Source organism: Solanum dulcamara, chromosome 1 (assembly GCF_947179165.1).
Source record: "Solanum dulcamara chromosome 1, daSolDulc1.2, whole genome shotgun sequence".
Lineage (NCBI taxonomy): Eukaryota > Viridiplantae > Streptophyta > Magnoliopsida > Solanales > Solanaceae > Solanum > Solanum dulcamara.
Genome location: NC_077237.1, coordinates 67,624,088 through 67,643,926, shown reverse-complemented (window position 1 = coordinate 67,643,926; position 19,839 = coordinate 67,624,088). Strand labels below are relative to the sequence as shown.

Genomic DNA, 19,839 nt, shown 5'->3' with positions numbered 1-19,839 from the left:
TGATCCAATCAAAATTTGATTGTATGTTTGAAGTAAATTAGTTGAGTTGGATGATTTTGCTAGTTTAAGAAATTGTGAAGTATAAACCATATTCATAAAAAGTACATTTGAGTTCTAAATATTTTTTGCAAAAAGTATGGTCAAACAAAACTCCAACTCCAACTTCAACTTTGATAATTATATTCCAAATAAAGTGAATATTTCTTTTTGATTTTCATGGTCAAGCGCCCATTTGGTGTAGAAATTTTGAGGAAATGTGAAGTAAAAGAAATAGTAATACTCCAAATTTTCATAAAGATTCATGATAATACAACTCATTGAAAGAAAATCCCACCATTTTACATCATAAAGTGGAAATAAACAAATAAATAAAAAGCTTACATAAATCACTAGAGACTTACAGGTATCCTCAAGATACCTTCATGTCATCACATTACCAACTTTAAATTAAGATGAAGAAATTATTTTTTAGGTTGAAAATCCATCCAATTAGTTTCACTAGGTGGTCCATTACTAGTTGACGAATTCCCAAAATCCATTGTAAATCTTGGAAAATCTTCTTCTTGATTATGATGATAATAACTTGATTGTTGTTGTTGTAGTAGGAGTAATTCCATTGATGTATTCGGCGAAACAAAATTACCTCTTGATGATGGTTGTTGGTCATGATGATAAAAACTTGGTTCCGAAACTCCAAAATTCATCATTTGATCAATGTTATTGTTGCTTCCATCGCGAAGTAATTGTGCATAGTGATGAACATTAGGGAAATGTTGTTGATACAAATTAGGTTGAGTGACCATCTGAGGAATTAACTCATTATTATTATTATTATTGAACGAGTAGTGTTGTTGTTGTTGATGACGATTATCCAATAATTGTTGTTGTTGATGATGATGAGTTGTAGTAAGATATTGAGTATTTCCAGATTGAACTCTTTCAGGAAAATTGAGTTTTGCTTTGTTGCCTTTAAATCTAAGTGCAGCTTCATCATAAGCAATTGCCGCGGCTTCAGCAGTATCAAATGTCCCTAGCCACACTCGTGCAGCCTTCTTTGGGTCGCGTATTTCAGCTGCCCATTTTCCCCATGGCCTTTGTCTCACTCCTCTATAATGTCGTTTTCGCTGCTCGTTTCCTTTTCATATTCGCACATATCACAAATCATTTTAATATTTATACACTGATATAATATATAAAAAAACAGTAATTATTCGAATTCTTATTGTGTTGATTGTATAAAAATTTATAAGATAAAATAAATCCATAATAAGAGAATGTTGTACAATATAATTTAGTAAAAAAGTAAAAAATATTAAATTAAAACATTTAGTTGTTAAAAATAAAACTATCCATGTGTAATATATGTCTAGAAAATCAGGTTGCGCACGCATAATAGGAATTAATAAAGGGTAGGTGAAGACTATAAACGAGTTTTTCATTTTTCTTATTTCCTTTTGCTTTGAAGAAATTACATGGAAAAAGTAGAGTTTAACAACTTAGAGAAGAATGAAAGATATATGTATATACTTAAATAAGATTGTAGTCACAAAAAAATACGACTTGCTTAATAAAAAACAATAGCAACTATACACATAATAAACCATAGATAATTAGGCCCTTAATTTATTTTGTTAATGAAGATCGATTTTAACAAATTAAGATATATATATATAAGTATGTACCTTGTTCTTGAATTTGATTTGTCATTGATTGAGGTAGGATTAATGGATTAATTCCATGCACGGAGGACGACGAAGAAATATTAATATTATTATTATTGTTTGTGTTGCCAATAACTTGAGAGAGAACAGAAACCATAGCAGACATGTCATACTGAGATCGAGCTGAATAAATAGGAAAAATGGATTCATTAATATCCTCTTTCTCCTCCGATTCATTCGATGAAAACGCCCTCTTCCCATGCCTTCGATCCACCATTTCTACCTTTGTAATGATCTTTTGATAGATCAGTATATGAAGATTTCAGATACGAGATGATTAAATCGATGAAAAAACAACTAGTTAAATGAAGCAAATATGAATTTGTGAAGAAGAGAATAGAGGAAAGGAATTGCTTGCTAGGGTTTACTACTACTACTATATAACTATTTATACTTCTGAATGTAAACTCACTCTTATCAACCTATGTGTGGAAAGAATATGTGGCTCATGCCTTTTCGTTTCGGTGCCTTTTTTTTACTATTTATGGATGGCAAAATAATTATACACTTCTTTATTTTTTTGGTTGCTACTTTATTCTTTTATAGTCCGTCTCCTCTCAATTTATGAGATGCACTATTCATTTTTAGTTTGTTTCAAAAAAAATATATTATCTTTTTTTATATATAGAAATAATTTTAATTAAGTTAAAATCTTTATTTTATTCTAAATGAAATAATTTATCATTTTTCTAATTAAGTCTCTTTTAGACCACAAGTTCAAACATATTTTCTCCATTTTTTAAAAGTTCATACTCAATCAAACCATGAAACATGCGGACACTCCAACAAAGAGCCCGTTAATTAGTAACAATAAACTTTTCTTTTAGCGATAATGTTTATTATCATAAAAATATTTAGCAGCAATTAAGTTAATAATTAAAGCCGTTAATGACTTTAATGATCGGTACTTATGTAGTATTGATTATAAATATTCATTTTATATTATTAATATAATAACAATTATATTAAATCGCTAGTAAAATGGCTTATTTGTTATGATGAGAAAGAAATATATATGACAGCATTAACTTATTTATAGCACTTATTCGTTGTAGTATTACGTGATCAATCATTCACCAAAACCCTGATACATATATTTAGCTCTTCAATTTAGAAAAAATCTATTGATAGATTATGTGTATTTGTCAACAGTCAAATGAAAATACTTATATATAATTGATGGAAGAAAGAGGAAAATAAATCAAATGAAGATTGATCAAGATATTGAAGTTTCAGTTTTCATACTTTGACGGTAATTAATTAATCATGACAAGAGAAGTCCCCACGTTTCATTTTTTAATCCACGTGTCCACATGAAACGTACTTCTTGAAGTTTTATTCAACTATACAGTACATGAGAAATCAATTAAATAGCACAAAAAGGAGTGGGAAATAATTAATTAGCACCATCTCTTGAAATTCTTGATCTTCCTGTGATTAATGAATTATTAAAAAAATCATCATGTGATTACTTGTAAATATGTAACGTGATATATATCTGTATTTTGGAATTTTGGAAAAACTATTGCAAATTAAAGCGTATATGGGTAAGAGAATATCGATTAATTACTATATACATACACACATTTGTTTTTTTATTTCAAGCCACCTTCACTGGTAGGGATTTAGGCAGACCACTACCTCAGTATATTTATTAGAAAGCGGAATTCAGCGACATTTTAAAGTTGACACGATTTTTCTTTTAGGCACCTCAAGTAAACCCTGTACATTTTGAACACTTAAGATAAAGTTGAACTGTGTTATTTTGATATTTTTTGCTGACTTGACAACTTTTGTAATTTTCACTCCAACTAGTCGCTTGAAGAGCCTAAAAATTCATTTTTTTGTTTTCTTTTTATTTTTTATTATTTCCTCCTTTCTTCTTCATCTTCTTTCTTCTTCTTCATTCTTTTTTTCTATCTTCTTTATTTAATATTCTATCATTAACTAATCTTTCACAATTATTATCTTGTTCATAAAAAAAAAATAAAGACCATCACCATTTTCTAAGAATATGTGACATTTTCTTTTTGTATAAAATCAAAAACAAATTTTAAATTCTTAAAAAATCAACCCAAAAAATATATTCATGAAAATAAATTTTCTTTTCAAGATTTTATCCCAACATGTTACTATATCAATGTAATTATAGATCTGACATATTAATCAAAGTTGACAGAAACAAAAGAAAGAAGAAAAAGTTCATCAAGAGAAGAAATAAAATCTGGATTTCAAGAAATTTTTTACTAATACTTCATTTTTTTTTGTCAACGATTATTCAAAATTTGTTAATCTAATGTTCGGTGCATTTCATTTGCAAAAGTAAAAAGCTACCGTTTTAGTCCATTAATTTTAAATTTTACCCATTCATTTTGTATATTTTTTCATTCCAATTCTTTTGGTTAAGAACTATTAGCATTTTGGTGTATAATTATTGTGTAGCTTCTTGTTCTTGAATTCTATCCATGAACCTTAAATGAATTGAAAAAATAAAATAAAAAAAGGGTAAAAAGGTGGAGTGGAGGATGGTCATTGGTGATGGAGCTCTAATGGCTATGGTGGGGGAATTCTTGGGGAAGGAGAGGTTGGGCAAGTTGATGAAGTGAGGGTTTAGAAAATAGTTTTTTTCTTTATTTAATGAAAAATAGCTTTTTCTTTAATTTTTTTAATTATTATTTTATACTCAAATGCCACATGTCATCTTTTAATTAGTCATCATACCACGTCATCAACAAATGTAATACACACACTTTATAATTTTAGTTGATTGGGCCTAACATAAGGTGTCTAAAATGAACAAAGTCTAGTCGAAGTGTCTAAGTGAAAGTTGATGTCAACTTTAAGGGACTACCGATAGATTCAGCCTTATTAGAATTAATAGCAAAATACATGGGCAAGATGTATTTAATGGCAAAAAGTAAACAAACTCACATGTAAAAGAAAAGGAGGTGGTATTTAATTAATTTTACATATACATTAAAGAATTGTTATATTATAATAATGATTAATATTTTAACTGCATTTTTCAAGTTACTAAATTGAAAACGAGTAGCATGTACTTGTTATTGTAAGTTATGTCAGTATGATGGTATTAAACACCCGATATATACATCTGAGTACATGAGCTATTCCACATGTATGATTAGTTTTTACTGATAACGTCTCAACACCGTAAAGTGTATCCGTTAATGATAAACCTATATATATGTTCCCTTACTTAAAAACCTTCTCTGTAAGATACTAAACTAATGTTACAGGCTCCATGTAAGTCATGATCTCTTACATCCCAACCCTACTTTTCCTTTGGCAATTCTACTTGGTTTTTAGTAATCCTAAAGTGCAATCAAATATCCAGTTTGTTTGAACTGATGAGTAGCACAAAATAAGTCTTTTCTTCACTCTCTTTTATATACAAGAAAAGAAAATAGGGAGCAATTTCCCTCAAACCATAAAAAAACCTTACTACCAAAACCCCCCTCGATTCAGAAGCAACTGAAGAAAGAACAGTTTATGCATGCGAAAATGGAGTCTTAAAATAGGAATGTCATGCGTAGACCAAAGACAGAATGGTAGTTATGTGAAAACCAATGTCTCTAATCCATTGCTATAACATCTCACACTTTGACACAGAAAATGTTGCCCTATATATAATGAAGTTCAAAACTTTGGAGTCTATCAAAGACAATCCTATGTGCTAACAGAGTTGAATGTCTCCAAGCTTTCATCATAGATAACCTTTAGATGGAGTGGATTCTGTAAGAGGCTTCAATAGCCTCTAGATCCAATCAAACGCAAAAACTGTTTCAGCTGCCTGGATGCAGAATTATGCCTAGCGCAAAGATGATACTCAACAGCATTTCCCTTTCTGATTTCCTCTCATAACCGTCTTTCAGTACCACACACCAGGCCCATGAGTTTCTTTTGGTGAAAGGCATCGAGACATGCTTCTACGTGACAAAATTCCCCAGACATATGGGGAAAATGACTGGGAATAGTAATGCCTCTCTCAGCACCTCAAATGATTTTGTGCAAACCAATGTTCAAATCAGAAGATATAGAAATGAGGAGCGGGACAGCATGATGCCAAATAGCTTTGAAGACTCGCTTTTGATGGGCTTTAATGGACTGAGAAGGTTTGTGTGAATTGTACCTTATGTCAAAAACGTGGATGACTGGATCAACCGACCCAGATGTTATGTACAAGCCATCAGGTGACCAAGCCTGGTTTATGAGAGCGGACTGTGAGTCACTACTTTCTTGCTTCCACCCAAAGGCATGAACCTCTGTCTGCCTCAATCTAAAATCAAATAAGCGAAGCTGCCTCTCTATAGTCCTGCATTCAGAACATGCAGTCATAGTATTAGATTAAGCAAAATATGACGATGCAAGAATATTCCCTCAAAAGACACATTTGTGCTTAAACACTACCTAGTGCAAGATGACGTTTCCAAATGTACTAATATCACAAACAGAACTAATCAAGAATTCAAGATTAAAGAGGTTTGATACTTGTATTTTAAAAATAAAAAGGAAAAAGAAATCATCACAATAAAAGAATGAACCTTGAGATCCTGCACTAATGTCACCAGGTTTTCTCCATATAAGGCCATAATCACCCAGCTTTTTGGAGGTTTCCTAGCATTCCTAAAGCAATCCGGGATGATCACGGTTTTGATCAATTTGTCCTGCTTCTCTTGACTAAGTATGGTTCCTTATTAAATGCCAGAATTCACATTAGTTCCTTAATAAATGCCTCTGCACCAATAGGTCTAAAAGGCTTGTTTAAACGATTGAAGCTTCCAACATAAAGCACTATATCTTCCTTCCCCTTCATCTTAATTACACCAATTTCTCCTCGGACCACTTGCATTTCAGAAGAATCTGGCTCTTGATTTAGTTCATAGCATCACATTCTTTCCTTGCTTTGCATAGAATCCCTTTAAATGACGGTTTGGACTTTTGATCCTGCTTCAACTAAAAGATCGCAACTCAGCCATTAACATGATAGAACCATGCACATAGATTACTATGGCCACCCTCATTCTACTAACTGATCCCTTCAACCCCAAAGGTTGAAGATCTTACTTTCAAGGCTACTATATGATGAGTTTTTTTTTCTGGATTGGTTCTTACTGTTCATTACAAATTAGGGAAGTGTCACAAAAACAAATAAGGAAAACAGTACTGCTATGAAGTTTGGTTCTGCCATAGGAAACTTCAAACATTTAAATATGAGCATGCTCATTCATGTGACTACATCAAAGCCAGAAACATGTCTTATTTTTATGCTTAATAGAATAGCTTTGCAGTGAAAAGAGTCATGGTTCTTATATCCATTTCCAGTCTCAGCAGTGGCATTGGATGGAAAATTTCCCCTCTATAATTCAGAGATAGAAAGCTTTTTGGCATTGGAACTTGTGTTCCTTCAACAATTTAGGGCACACTGCAATGAGGATCTCAAATTACACATGTATGCAATAACTCAAAACAACCAAATACAGTACAACAACAACTACTACTGTTAGACCTCAATCCTAAACAAGTTGGGATCAGTACTCGAAACAACCAAATACACAACAGTATTGATACTCCTATAAAGTATAACCAAATCATTGCTGTTCATAAATGCTATATCTTTTTTAAGTACTTAAGGGCCAATTCAATAGAGTTTACAAGAGATTCTGGGGAAGTCTTCTCATACTGTTGATCTCACGAAAGCAAATATTTTTGCGGAGTGCACATTATTCTAAATCGAAGTAATTGCAATATATTATAAGAAAAGAGGGACTTTTGCAGGAGAAAACTGTAAACATCGCTAGGAATCAGTATGTAAAAATGCACCTAAAGATCATAGAAAGACTGCATCGTAAACTTTACCCTGTCTGCACCATAAAGAGATTGAAGTCGCACGGATTAGGTAGGACACTCATGCATTTACTTTCTATTTGATGCTTGTATCCTGCTCTGTCAGCTAGCACATCAAATCCAATGATCCGTCTGTCAGCTCCAGCAGACATCACAACTTTCTTATGCTGCAAACCGGCAACTCCCATCACTGCAGAAGAATGCAAACTTCTATGCAATGCTTTAGCTTTCCAAGAATTTTCTCCATCTTTATTGCTCCACATAATTACTGCATGATCACTACCACCAGTAACAAACTGGATATCTTCCCACGGCATGAAGATTATATTGTTGATTATCCCTTTGACATGAGGCTTCTCCTCCAAGAAACTTACACGCATCTTCTGTTGATAAAAAACACATGAGAACATAACAGGGATAAAATCCAAGTAACATTTGATGTGATAGGATGCCTGATGCACTTTGAAATGCTACATACCTGAGGCTGAAATACTACATACCTAAGCCTCAACAACTTCAGAAGCTGAACAGAGGTTTTCTTTATGAGGGATTAATCTTTAGAGTGGAAATGACAGGAAAACAATGCAATTGTAGCTAATTGACCTTAGTTTAGTTTAGTCAGGGGGAACCTATGCGAGTATGAGGGTTATCTGAAGCCTCTAATATGATGGTTATCTGAAGAAAATGAAAAAGGAAAACAGGATACTGAGCCTGTTAATCATCATAGAAAGTACTTCCATGTGCACAAAATATTGTGGACAAGAACATAATAAGAGAACAACTAACAATATAAGTGCTTTTATCCTCTTTAATGAATAAGTAACAATATAAGTATTTCAATCCTCTTTTACGGATCGACTCGCTGGGGTTCTCACTTTTGGTGTCCAGCGACTTCATCTCCGGCGACTACACTCTTGGCCGGCGAGATCTCTGCGCTGTGGGAGAAGTTCCTCTCCGGTGAGATCGATCAGTTTCTCCAGATTTGCTACTTCTACTTCTACGTTTGCCTCCATTATTTTCCGGTAATGTTTGTCCGGTGAAACTCTTTGCTTTTCTTCTTTTTTTTCCGGCGAAGCTTTTCGTCGTCTTCTTGCGTTTTCCGGCGAAATAGGTTTGTCCAAATTCCGGCAACATCCAAACTTTTCCGGCGACATCTAGGATTCCGGTCAGACTCTTACTCACAACTTTCTCCGGGCCGGATTCTATCTTTCCTTTCCATAGCTGATTTCTTGTGCTCCAACTACTGTTCTTGTCTCTGATCAGTTTGCTTACCACTACTACTCTTGTTTGTTTTTAGTTCTAACCTTTATTATTCTTAATTTTCTTTCCTCTTTCGTCACTTATTGATTAGTGTTCTTGATTTCGTATATTTGCTTATTAGTTAGTGAGTGTTGTCTCTATTCTACATTTTATATTGTCATTTATTATATTGTTGCTTGTATTCTCTTGATTTATTTGTTCTCAGTTTATCACTTTGTAGTTCATATTTTTTTAGTGGCTTTGGAAACTGATGGTGGACTAGGATCATGTCCTCGATTGGGGTTGAAGGCGAGGGGAAATAGTGGTAAGAGGGGGGCAGGTTTTCTTATGTTGAGAGTAGGATCGTGAAACATAGGGTCACTTACAGGGAAGTCTATAGAGCTAGTGAAGAGTCTTAAGAGGAGAAAGATTAATATAGCTTGTGTTCAGGAGACTAGATGGGTAGGTACCAAAGCTCGGGATGTTGACAGGTTTAAATTGTGGTACTCAGGAAGCTCAAGAGATAGAAATAGAGTAGGTATTCTAGTTGACGAAGATCTTAGGGAGTGTGTGGTGGAGGTAAAGAGAATCAGTGATAGGATGATGACTATTAAGTTCGTTATAGGCAGGCTTACTGAGAAAGTAATTAGTGCATATGCACCCATGTGGGCCTGGATGAGGAAGTCAAAAGGCTCTTTTGGGAGGATTTGAATGAGGTAGTGAGAAGTATACCGAGCACCAAAAAGATTTTCATTGGTGGAGATTTCAATGTTCATATCGGTACAACTTCTAGTGGTTTTGATGATGTCCATGGAGGCTTTGGTTTTGGGGAAAGGAATGGTGGCAGGCATCTCTCCTGGAGTTTGCTAAAGCTTTTGAGTTGGTAATTGCTAACTCGTGTTTTCTGAAGAGGGAAAATCACTTGGTTACTTTTAGTAGCACGCTAGCTAGGACTCAGATTGATTACCTACTCCTTCAGAAGGGTGATAGAGCCCTTTGTAAGGATTGCAAGGTTATTTCGAGTGAAAATATTACTACCCAACATAGGCTTTTGGTGATGGACTTAGAGATTAAGACTCTTTATGATCGACTAAAGATTAGATGGGGGGCCTGACCCCTGCCCTTTCTCGGGAGATTGGGGAGAAGTTGATTGGTATGGGGCCCTAGAGTAGTAGCGGGGATATGAACATGTGGGACACGACTGCTAGTTGCATTAGAAAAACAACTATCGAGGTCGTCAAGGAGATTGGTGGTGGAATGGAGAAATTCAAAGCAAAGTGAAAACTAAGAAGGTTTCCTATACGAAGTGGTTAGAGTGCATGGATGAGGTTGAGAAGTGTAGACTTAAAGTTATCTATAAGACGGCGAAAAAGGAAGCAAAGTTTGCGGTCGCGAGTGCTAAGACGGCAGCTTTTGAAGGCTTATATGTCGAGTTAGAGGAAAAAGGTGGGGATAAGAGATTGTATAGGCTCGCCAAAGCTAGAGAGAGAAATGCTCGCGACTTGGATCAAGTAAAGTGCATCAAGGATGAGGAAGGTGAAGTGTTAGTGGATGAGACCTCTATTATGCAAAGGTGGAAAGCTTACTTCCACAAACTCTTAAATGAAAAAGGGGACCGAGATATAGTACTGGGTGATTTGGCGCACTCTCATAGTCTTCGGGATTTGGGATACTGCAGGTGTTTTAGGGTTGAGGAGGTTAGACATGCTATTAGTAGGATGAGTAGGGGAGAGCGATCAGACCCAATGAGATTTCGGTGGACTTTTGGAAGAGCACTGACAAGGCAGGTTTGGAGTGGTTGACTAGGTTGTTTAATGTTATTTTGAAGACAGCCAAGATGCTCGATGAATGGAGGTGGAGTACTATGGTTCCATTGTACAAGAACAAGGGTGATATTCAAAACTATAATAATTACTGGGGTATCAAATTGTTAAGCCACACTATGAAGATATGGGAGAGGGTGGTGGAGACGAGTGTCAATTTCAGAGAATCAGTTCGGATTTATGTAGGGGCGGTCTACTACTAAAGCAATCCATCTTATGCGGAGACTAGTGGAGAAGTTTAGGAAAAGAAAGAGGGATCTTCATGTGGTGTTCATTGATCTTAATAAGGCTTATGACAAAGTTTCGATGAATGTTTTCTGAAAGGAGGCTAAAGGTGTTCCGATGGTGTATATTAGGACGAGAAAGGACATGTATGCTGGAGTCAAGACTCGGGTTAGGACAATGGGAGGTGACTCAGAGCACTTTTTTGTTGAGATGGGACTACATCAAGGATTTGGGCCGAGTCCTTTTCTTTTTGCCTTGGTGATGAATGAGCTTACACGGTCTATTCATGAGGAGGTTCCATGGTGTATGCTATTTGCGGATGACATAGTTTTGATTGATGAGACTCAGGATAGAGTTAATGATAGGTTGGAGATTTGGAGACAAACTCTGGAGTCCAAAGGGTTCAAATTGAACGGGACAAAAACAGAGTACTTGGAGTGCAAATTCAGTTTTGCGATGGATGAACCGGGCATGGAAGTGAGGCTTGCCACTCAACCTATCCCCAAAAGAGAAAGCTTTAAATATCTTGGATCCATCATCCAGAGTAGTGGAGACATCGACAATGATGTCACGCATCGCATTAGGGCAGCATGGACGAAATGGAGGCTTGCCTCTAGAGTCCTGTGTGATAAGAAGATATCACCTAAACTTAAAAGGTAAGTTCTACAGAATGGTGGTTAGGGCGTCGTTATATGATGTAGCGTGCTGGTCAGTCAAGAACTCGCATGTTCAGAAGATTCATGTTGCGAAGATGAGGATATTAAGATGGATGTATGGACATACTAACACTGATAAAATTAGGAACGAGGTTATTCGGGAGAAGGTGAGAGTGGCCCCTGTGGCAGACAAGATGAGAGAAACGAGATGAAGATGGTTTGGGCATGTGCAGAGGAAGTGTGTCAACGCCCCAATTAGAAGGTGCGAGCGGTTGGATGTGGGGGCTATGCGGAGGGGTAGGGATAGGGGTAGACCGGCAACATCATATCACCAAGTACATGACCTAAGATAGAAAGGAGTGGAGGTCGCATATTAGGGTAGAAGGCTAGTAAGGGTAGAAAGCTAGCAGGAGTAGACTATTGTCTTGCCCTGTGACGATTTAGGGTTGGTCTTAAGTCTAGGCGTGCCATTATAGCTGTGTTGTTATTGCCCTTTGATTATCACATTATTTTGCTATTGGTATTGTTCTTGTCTTGTAGAATTTGCATCGCTTTTCGTTTTAGCCGCTATATATATACATATACATATATACATATATACATATATATATAAATACATACATATATACGTATATATATAAAAAAAGGGCAGCCCGGTGCACTTAAGCTCCCGCTATGCGCAGGGTCCGGGGAAGGCCCCGACCACAAGGGTCTGTTGTACGCAGCCTTACCTTGCATTTCTGCCAGAGGCTGTTTCCAAGGCTTGAACCCGTGACCTCCTGGTCACATGGCAGCAACTTTACCATTTATATATATATATACGTATATATATAAATACATATATATATATATATATATATTGTTGTTCTCTCTTCCTTAGGATTGATACTTTTGAGCCGAGGGTCTTTCGAAAACAGGCTCTCTATCTCCATGAGGTAGTGGTAAGGTCTGCGTACACTCTACCTTCCCCAGACCCACTTGTGGGATTTCACTGGGTATGTTGTTGTTGTTGCAATTCTCTTTTACGGCTCAAACGAAAAACAATATAAGTACTTTAATTCATCAGTTTAAAAGACCATAATTCAAGAAATCAGAGGACTTCCTCATCCTATCCTACAGCTATCCATCAGAAAGACCTGTGATCTTGGGTATCATATGTCCATTAAACCACCACGACAAACCTTTGCATAACTTACTATGCCAAAATTGATAAAGTGGACTAATATACTGCTCTGTCTATATTAGTTTCAAAAATAATATATATATATATATATACTGCTCTGTTTATATGAAATCATAATGCAGCTCAATGCATTGGACTTAGCACATACCACATAAATGTATACATGCTGTTTCATTCAAGTAGATCAAACGGTCCTATGAGCTTTGGCATATGATTTCGGGGGAGTTATCTCAGACTTAAACCTTTACCTCTTTTCCTTTGTTAAGATTCAAGATTGAAATTTGAGAATCCCCGCCATCAGCACTATAAACTGAAAAGAGACTATCGCCTTCCGGATGCCAGGCTACATCTTCTGGCCATCTCCTATGCTTGGATGAAAGGCAATCAGTGGAACTAAGAAGATTAGCAGTTGACCTGATTATCCAAAAAAAAAAAATTAGGTAACTCAAAATCATCAGAACACAAACATATGGCAATTGGCAAAACAATAAGTTAGCATTTAAAAGTTATTGCTGCCTGAAGTAGGATTGTCTTCCAAAATATAGTCTCGCAAAGGAAAGATATACTGATAAGACTAAGGAAATTAACTTTCGAAATTCTTAACATACCCTCTGCCATGTACCTGCCATAAGTTGACAAGCCCGTCCAACGCACTGCATATTCATGGGTAACCTAAGTTAGCATTCAGGATAAAATAAAGCTATATGTAAAACCCACTTGCATTCGATGCCAGATGCTCAAAAATGCCAAGGAAAAGAGCAAAAAATACAACTAAACTGGGCCTAAGTCAAGAAAAAATGAAGAGCAGTGGTTATTACATCAAGGAAAAGAAATCAGCTAGCGTCTTAACAAATTAAAAGATAATATCAGCAGGAAAGACAGACTGCACACTACAATTGAGGAACTCAAATAATAGCTTCGGGATGAACACTTCAGATTGACCGTAGAATCTAAATCATGTACCGGAAAAACTCTATTAGGATAAAGCTGCAATTATCAATGAATCTACATTAAAAAATCTTGCTTTCCTAAAAATGCTATGTAGAGAACTGCAATTAAGCTCAAGCACCATTCCCCATAGAGAGGCAGAAGAAGGAAATGGACAAGCTTTTTCACCAAGTGTGTCCATTACCAAATCATCGACAACTCCAGAAGTAGGGAATGAAATGCATACATAATCAAAATTGTCATTTAGCATGAGTGCATGACATTTATGCAGACTCTTAAGCACTATGCTAGTCCTAATAAAGAACAGTACCTGCTTGCAAAAAGTTGATCATTTGTAGGACACGAAATAATTGTTCTCAGCTTTCTCTTGTGTTGACTAGATATGACACAGGACGTCTGGCAGCGTATCATGCTTGCTGAAGAATAACTACCTATCAATTGTATCAGCTCTCTATGTTCTTTCTGCTCTGTATTTAGAAAGAAAATATGATAAATATAAACGTCAGTTGGTAACTTGCATATCAAAAAGGCTTTCGCAACTACATGCTACTACCAGTGATCAAATATAACTACCAGAATATTTTATGATATAACTACAGCCTTACCAAACTTCCTTTTTGTTCCTTTAGGCTGAAGTTCCGAAGCTTCCTTCTCCGTCATTCTGTGACTTTTATCTGCTTTTAACTTTGTCATACTAGTAACATGAGCTAGCCCTGATCCACCAGCCGGAGAATCAGAAGCACTCGAGATTTTAGGAACAGATTCTATCCTCTTCAAAGGTTGAGATATTCTTGGTTTCACATCGGGAATGACAAGTGGTGGTTTCCCCTGGGGCACACAGCGAGAACTATATTCATTTTTCTGGAAAGGGCTTGCCATTTTCCGATCTGGTGCTGGAGATTTCCTAAGCGGTGGATTGCTGTCTTGGCTACGATGTGGTTTAGATTCAGACAAGCTATGAAAAGAGCCCTCATTTTTCTGAATGGGACTTGTGGATCTTCTTTTGGATGTCAATGGACTTGCCCTGTTCCCACGGGAGCTTGTGGATGCTGCTATGTTCTCTCGGCCCCGAAGACGAGCTAATTTCACCTGTGTCTCCTCTAGCCTATTCTCTGCTTCAGAGAACTGCACAACTCATCCAAAAAAGGAGAAAATGGGGATGTCAATTTTGTTCCAAAGAAGTACAAGAATGACTCTTTAAAGAAACAAAAATGTATTCCATGTAAATATGAAAAGTAAATCATCCTCCAGGTTACATCTAACATTCCATACCTCCTGCTGAATTTAATGCTTCAGTGAACTGCAAATTAAATAAGAAAAGGAACAGCTAATCTACAAGCAATTCTGTATCACCAAAATAACTTTAGCACCTATTTGGATCTCTTGCGGAAGGCACAAGATAAATGAAAGCTTTTTACTCATCCAATTTATGCTTAGATATCTGCGTCAACGCGTGTAAGAAAACAGTCCCAAAAAGGTATCATGTAATTGCCAAAAACAGGAGTGAAAGGCAAACAACCCCAAACGTAACATTCATGTATAAAGAGTCAATGCAGTTGTTAGACATGCCACAGCAGTTAACAGACACATCAGCGACTATAGTATTCAAAACAGCCAGCTCATACTCCATCAAAATCCTCAAAATGTCACCATTTGCCTCAAAGGTTGCATTAGGTCACATGTTTACAACTGACATCGACATAAAGTTGAAGAATCTGCTTCTTGTTTTTAATCAAGATGTTTGTAAACAAAGAAAGAAATGATTTTGGCATGAATTTCTTGATTATTCCATTGAGTAGATCTAAATAGTGTTTGCAAGAAATTTCAAAAAAGGAAAAGAAAGCAGTTCCTATTCCTAATTACACAATTACAGCGCAGGAATTTTAAACATTTCCAATATTTACAAGGTACAGATTCTTGCTATATTTATTATTTCCTAATATTGACTTTCTTAAAATAGTTGAGGAGACAACTATATCTGACAACCACTAAATGTTGCCTCAATTCTCTCCTAATATCTACTTTGAACTTGGGAATGAACGAAAGTGTATGGACAGTTTTTACGTTTTCTAAATATAGTATCTAGCAATTGCACCTATCTTTACTGGAACACTTGTACCAATGGGAAGACAAAACAACCAACTAATGAGTGTAATAACATGTTGTATAAACTCTTCCCTTTGAAACATCCAGCTAACAAGTGTATCTAAATGTCGAATTAACCCCAAAGGAAAGGACAAAAACAAACAAGACAATTATCTTTTTACCCTAATTATAGTCCTTCCTGAGGACATGCGTTCCACCTTATCAAAGTTACCATATTTTTCACAAGGTCAACTAGTCAACTTGAAAATAATTGGTAAGAAGGGAAATTAGATAACAAATTCATTGCAAACAGATTTGAGATATTATTTTGGTATACCATCAAGCCAAATAGACAAGTCTTGCAACAGTCCAAAAGTAACTTCCCGACATCAGCAAACCAAGAAAAAAATGGTAACTCTCTGAACTTAATTGACTGGATATATCACAACAAATTTATTTGCAAATGATAGGCTGGTATAGGAAGTAGCTTCAAGAAAAATTAAAAGGTACAAACTTTAACTTTCACTTTGCACTCAAGAAGCAGAAGAATTGAAAAGAAGGTAAAGATGGGCAATGTCATTAATGCTCCGAAATAAAGAGAAAGACCTTGTAATAAAACAAACACGTATACATAAAGAGGTAAATTGTTTCCCAGTTGCAGTCCACATTCAACGCACATTCTTTGGTGAATTGAATGCAAGCTAGTATAAGTTGAGAGGTAATTATAAGAAAGTATAATGTACTATATTGCTCTAAAAGCAATTCTGAGGTCCAAAACTTAGGTTTCAAGATGGGTATCTCACAGGAACTAGATAAATAAAAGCAACTGCCAAAAATAGGGAAAGAAAGAACAAAAATCCAGAATTCCCACTCATGTATCTTTTTCAGCAACCTTGAGCCGAGAGTCTAACGAAAACAACATCTAAAACTTCTCGAGGAAGGGGTAAGATCTGTGTACACACTACCCTCCCCAAACCCAAGGACCGCACCTGTGGGATTACATAGGGTTTGTTGTTGTTGTTGTTATTGTATCTTTGACAGCAAAACTATTGGATGTGCCAGCACGGTTAATGCATCGAATATCGATTAATGACTTAAGTATCCAAAATAACAGCCAGCTCATTTTCAAGTTGACGTACTTAACATGTCATCGTTTGCCTTAAAGATGCATTGGTTCACATAATATCACTGACATGAACTCTACTCTATTTCATCTGATTAAATGACATAGATACTGTTACATATCGTTACTAATAATCATTATCTTGATTCTTTATCCTCAAAAGTCCTTATACCGAGAAACTAACGTAAAAATGTCAGGATAGTTGTCAAATATTGCAAATATAGTATCTCACAATTAGACCTATTTTACTGAATCACTTGTTACCAAGGGAAGACGAGGCGTCCAACTAATGAGTGTATTAGCATATCTATTAACCCCAAAAGAGAAGACACAAACAGAAACAACAACTAGGATATTACCCTAATTATAGTCCTTATCGAATATATGCTCTCCACCTTATTCAAATCGTCATGGTATGCACGACAATAAATTCAACACTCTGTTAAGCAGGGATTCTATATATCAGATCACTAATGAAATCCAATGAATAATACACCAACTTAGATTCGAGAAATTAGTAGGAATCAAGCAACTTAAATAGGCCAACATGCTCGCAATCCAACTCATAGCATTTCACAATATTTGCACACAAATAGAGAAAGGCAACTTTCTTCTGATAAAGATCAGTTCTCGAGGGTTATTTATTTGCAAATCAGAACACGGCAGATAAGAAGAGCGACCCAAAAACGGAAAGAAGACTATGAGGGGCAACAGCTCATTGATAATAAGAAGAACTCACATTCTCATCCTGACAAATGACCAACCTGTTAAGGCATTTTTCTCAATGACCATCCTCTACTATTCCAGTTCTTTTCTCTTTTTTAGGGGCAAGTCCATATTCATTCCCTCGATATGGACAAGTATGAAACAACTTCACGATCCAATAAATTCCTTAAAACCGGATGACACAAGGCGAACTAGAATAGGACGATGATCCAGGTAGCGACAGGCTCTAATCGAAAGGAACCAAGCGTACGCTAGAAAGACGTATAGGCAAACCTTTCTTTATGATCAAATGGATCGCTTTTCGAGAATTTTCTTTCCATAGGCATAGATTGCAGTCTAACCAGCTTTCTAACTTTACGAGACTGAGAATCAGTCTTTAGATCCTCCTCGAACCTACGTCTTTCGAATTAAACTTACAATTTAGTTAGTGCAGACACTGAAGGATCAGTTGACACTAGATAGGAAAGGTTTTCGATCAAAGCTCTCGAACTGTTCTAAAGTCACTTTAGGATTCGGTTTCCTATCCTATTGATGTTCCGACATCCCCAATCGAGGTGGCTCTAAACTCAGGTTGCCTACCTCTCTAGTTACAGAGAGAGGAGAGGGGCTTGGAAGCCTTACTTCAAGCTTGAAATATCGCTAGAGAACTAGCTATATCGATCTAGGTAAGTGGTGACAACGAAAAGGCTTTAAAAGAGATTGCTTCCAAATTCAATTGCCCTTAGAACCTACTTTTTATTGATATTGATCTACAATCAGCTATTCCTAGCTAGAGAAATAAAACTAATCTGGAGATCAAGAAACCTATCTATATGCCTAGCTTTAAGCAAACGAAATCTCGGTAGCCCTATCATAGAAACTATTGCCTTGACTTGGATAGAAAGGAATAACTTAGGACTTTGGGACTTACCCTAGGACTTCAACCCCTAGCATTCCAATTCAAATTGAATAGGCACTTCAAGAAACAGTAATATTTTAACACCCTTTCTGTTGATTGGACTTGAATTTACAACAAATTAATTTCAAATAAATATATATGTGCCTGAAAGTAGCGACAATTGCAATTCATTTATGGAAATCATCGACATAAAGCTTAGAATAAGAGGGAAAAATGTACCTGAGATTTGTAATAGGCGATGCGTTGTCGAAGATGTTCGACTTCCTTTGTGCGATGCTCAATGAGAGCAATAAGTGCTTCTTCTTGCTCCAATCTATCCTGCTCTTCCATTCTACTTCCATTCGAATTCAGTTTTTCGTCTGAGTTTTCAGTTTTGGGGTGCGGGGGTTTATTCATTTTCACAACTCTATACGATGCTGCCGTTTACCGACGATATTGCTCTTTACCGGTCGGTCTGTCTTTTCATTTAATCCCTATAAACGATTTATATTTATATATATATATATATACACACACTCCCTATTAAGTAGGTGGAAATTGTTTTACTTACTAATAATAAAGACATTAATTAATCAACAAATCAGAAAGATTATATAAGCAAGTTCTATTAATCAAGTTTTTCCTTTTTCGACAAAAGTAAAAAACACCTAGGTGGAAACTGTTTATACAAATAGTATTAATTACTCAACAAATCAGAAAGTATTGTAAAATTAAGTTTAAAATAATATAAGTATAAAGAGAAAAAAAACAAAATATGTAAACAAAGAAGGGGAGAACTTTTCTTCTATTCAACTTTGTCTTAGAGCTTGTTTGGTCAACTTTTTTTAAGTTACTTATAAATTGAAAATTATTTATTATAAGTTTAAAAAAAAAGTTGGGGTGACCCAACTTTTTTTTGGCTTATAAGTTAGTTTCAGCTCATATGCTATTTTAGATAAGTTAAGTCAAATAAACCCAATTATTTTTTGGAGCTTATTTTAAACATAAAATGACTTTAAGTTGGCCAGTCAAACACTTAAAAAAAACGAAAACAACTTATAAGCTAATCCAAATATGCTCTTACAATGGTGAATGATATCTCTATTTATAGGTTGAAATATCACTCCAAAAGTTACCATATTAAATGCCCAATCTAGTAAATACACTGTTATCCAAAAAGGTTCATATCACTTAGGGAATATACATACATGAATATAAGTGGTTCATGAATAAATTAAATGGACAATCCACTAGTTCGATAAATTCATAACATTCTCCCTTGGATATCCATAGATAATGTATCTCGTTAACACTTACTAGAAAAATCTCAGCAGAAAAAAGCCTAGTGAAAAAAAAAAGAGTACACAC

At 35.6% G+C, this 19,839-nt stretch overlaps 2 protein-coding genes across 3 annotated transcripts; both read right to left on the bottom strand.

The window, feature by feature from the left end:
- Positions 1–286: 286 nt before the first annotated feature.
- On the bottom strand, positions 287–2,105 carry LOC129888545 (ethylene-responsive transcription factor ERF114-like). Its single transcript, XM_055963508.1, has 2 exons — positions 1,683–2,105; positions 287–1,135 (listed from the first exon to the last, which is right to left on the bottom strand). The coding sequence occupies exons 1-2, from the start codon at positions 1,936–1,938 to the stop codon at positions 462–464; spliced, it is 930 nt and encodes a 309-aa protein (XP_055819483.1). The 5' UTR covers positions 1,939–2,105; the 3' UTR covers positions 287–461.
- Positions 2,106–5,182: 3,077 nt separating this feature from the next.
- LOC129893875 (uncharacterized) lies at positions 5,183–18,969 on the bottom strand. 2 transcript variants are annotated; one of them, XM_055969325.1, is made up of 7 exons: positions 18,712–18,969; positions 14,266–14,785; positions 13,971–14,127; positions 13,321–13,365; positions 12,961–13,126; positions 7,599–7,969; positions 5,183–6,054 (listed from the first exon to the last, which is right to left on the bottom strand). In XM_055969325.1, the coding sequence occupies exons 1-7, from the start codon at positions 18,886–18,888 to the stop codon at positions 5,736–5,738; spliced, it is 1,755 nt and encodes a 584-aa protein (XP_055825300.1). In that variant the 5' UTR covers positions 18,889–18,969; the 3' UTR covers positions 5,183–5,735. The 2 variants fall into 2 exon arrangements, with proteins under 2 accessions (XP_055825300.1, XP_055825368.1); XM_055969393.1 differs by having other exon boundaries at positions 7,599–7,966.
- Positions 18,970–19,839: the final 870 nt, after the last annotated feature.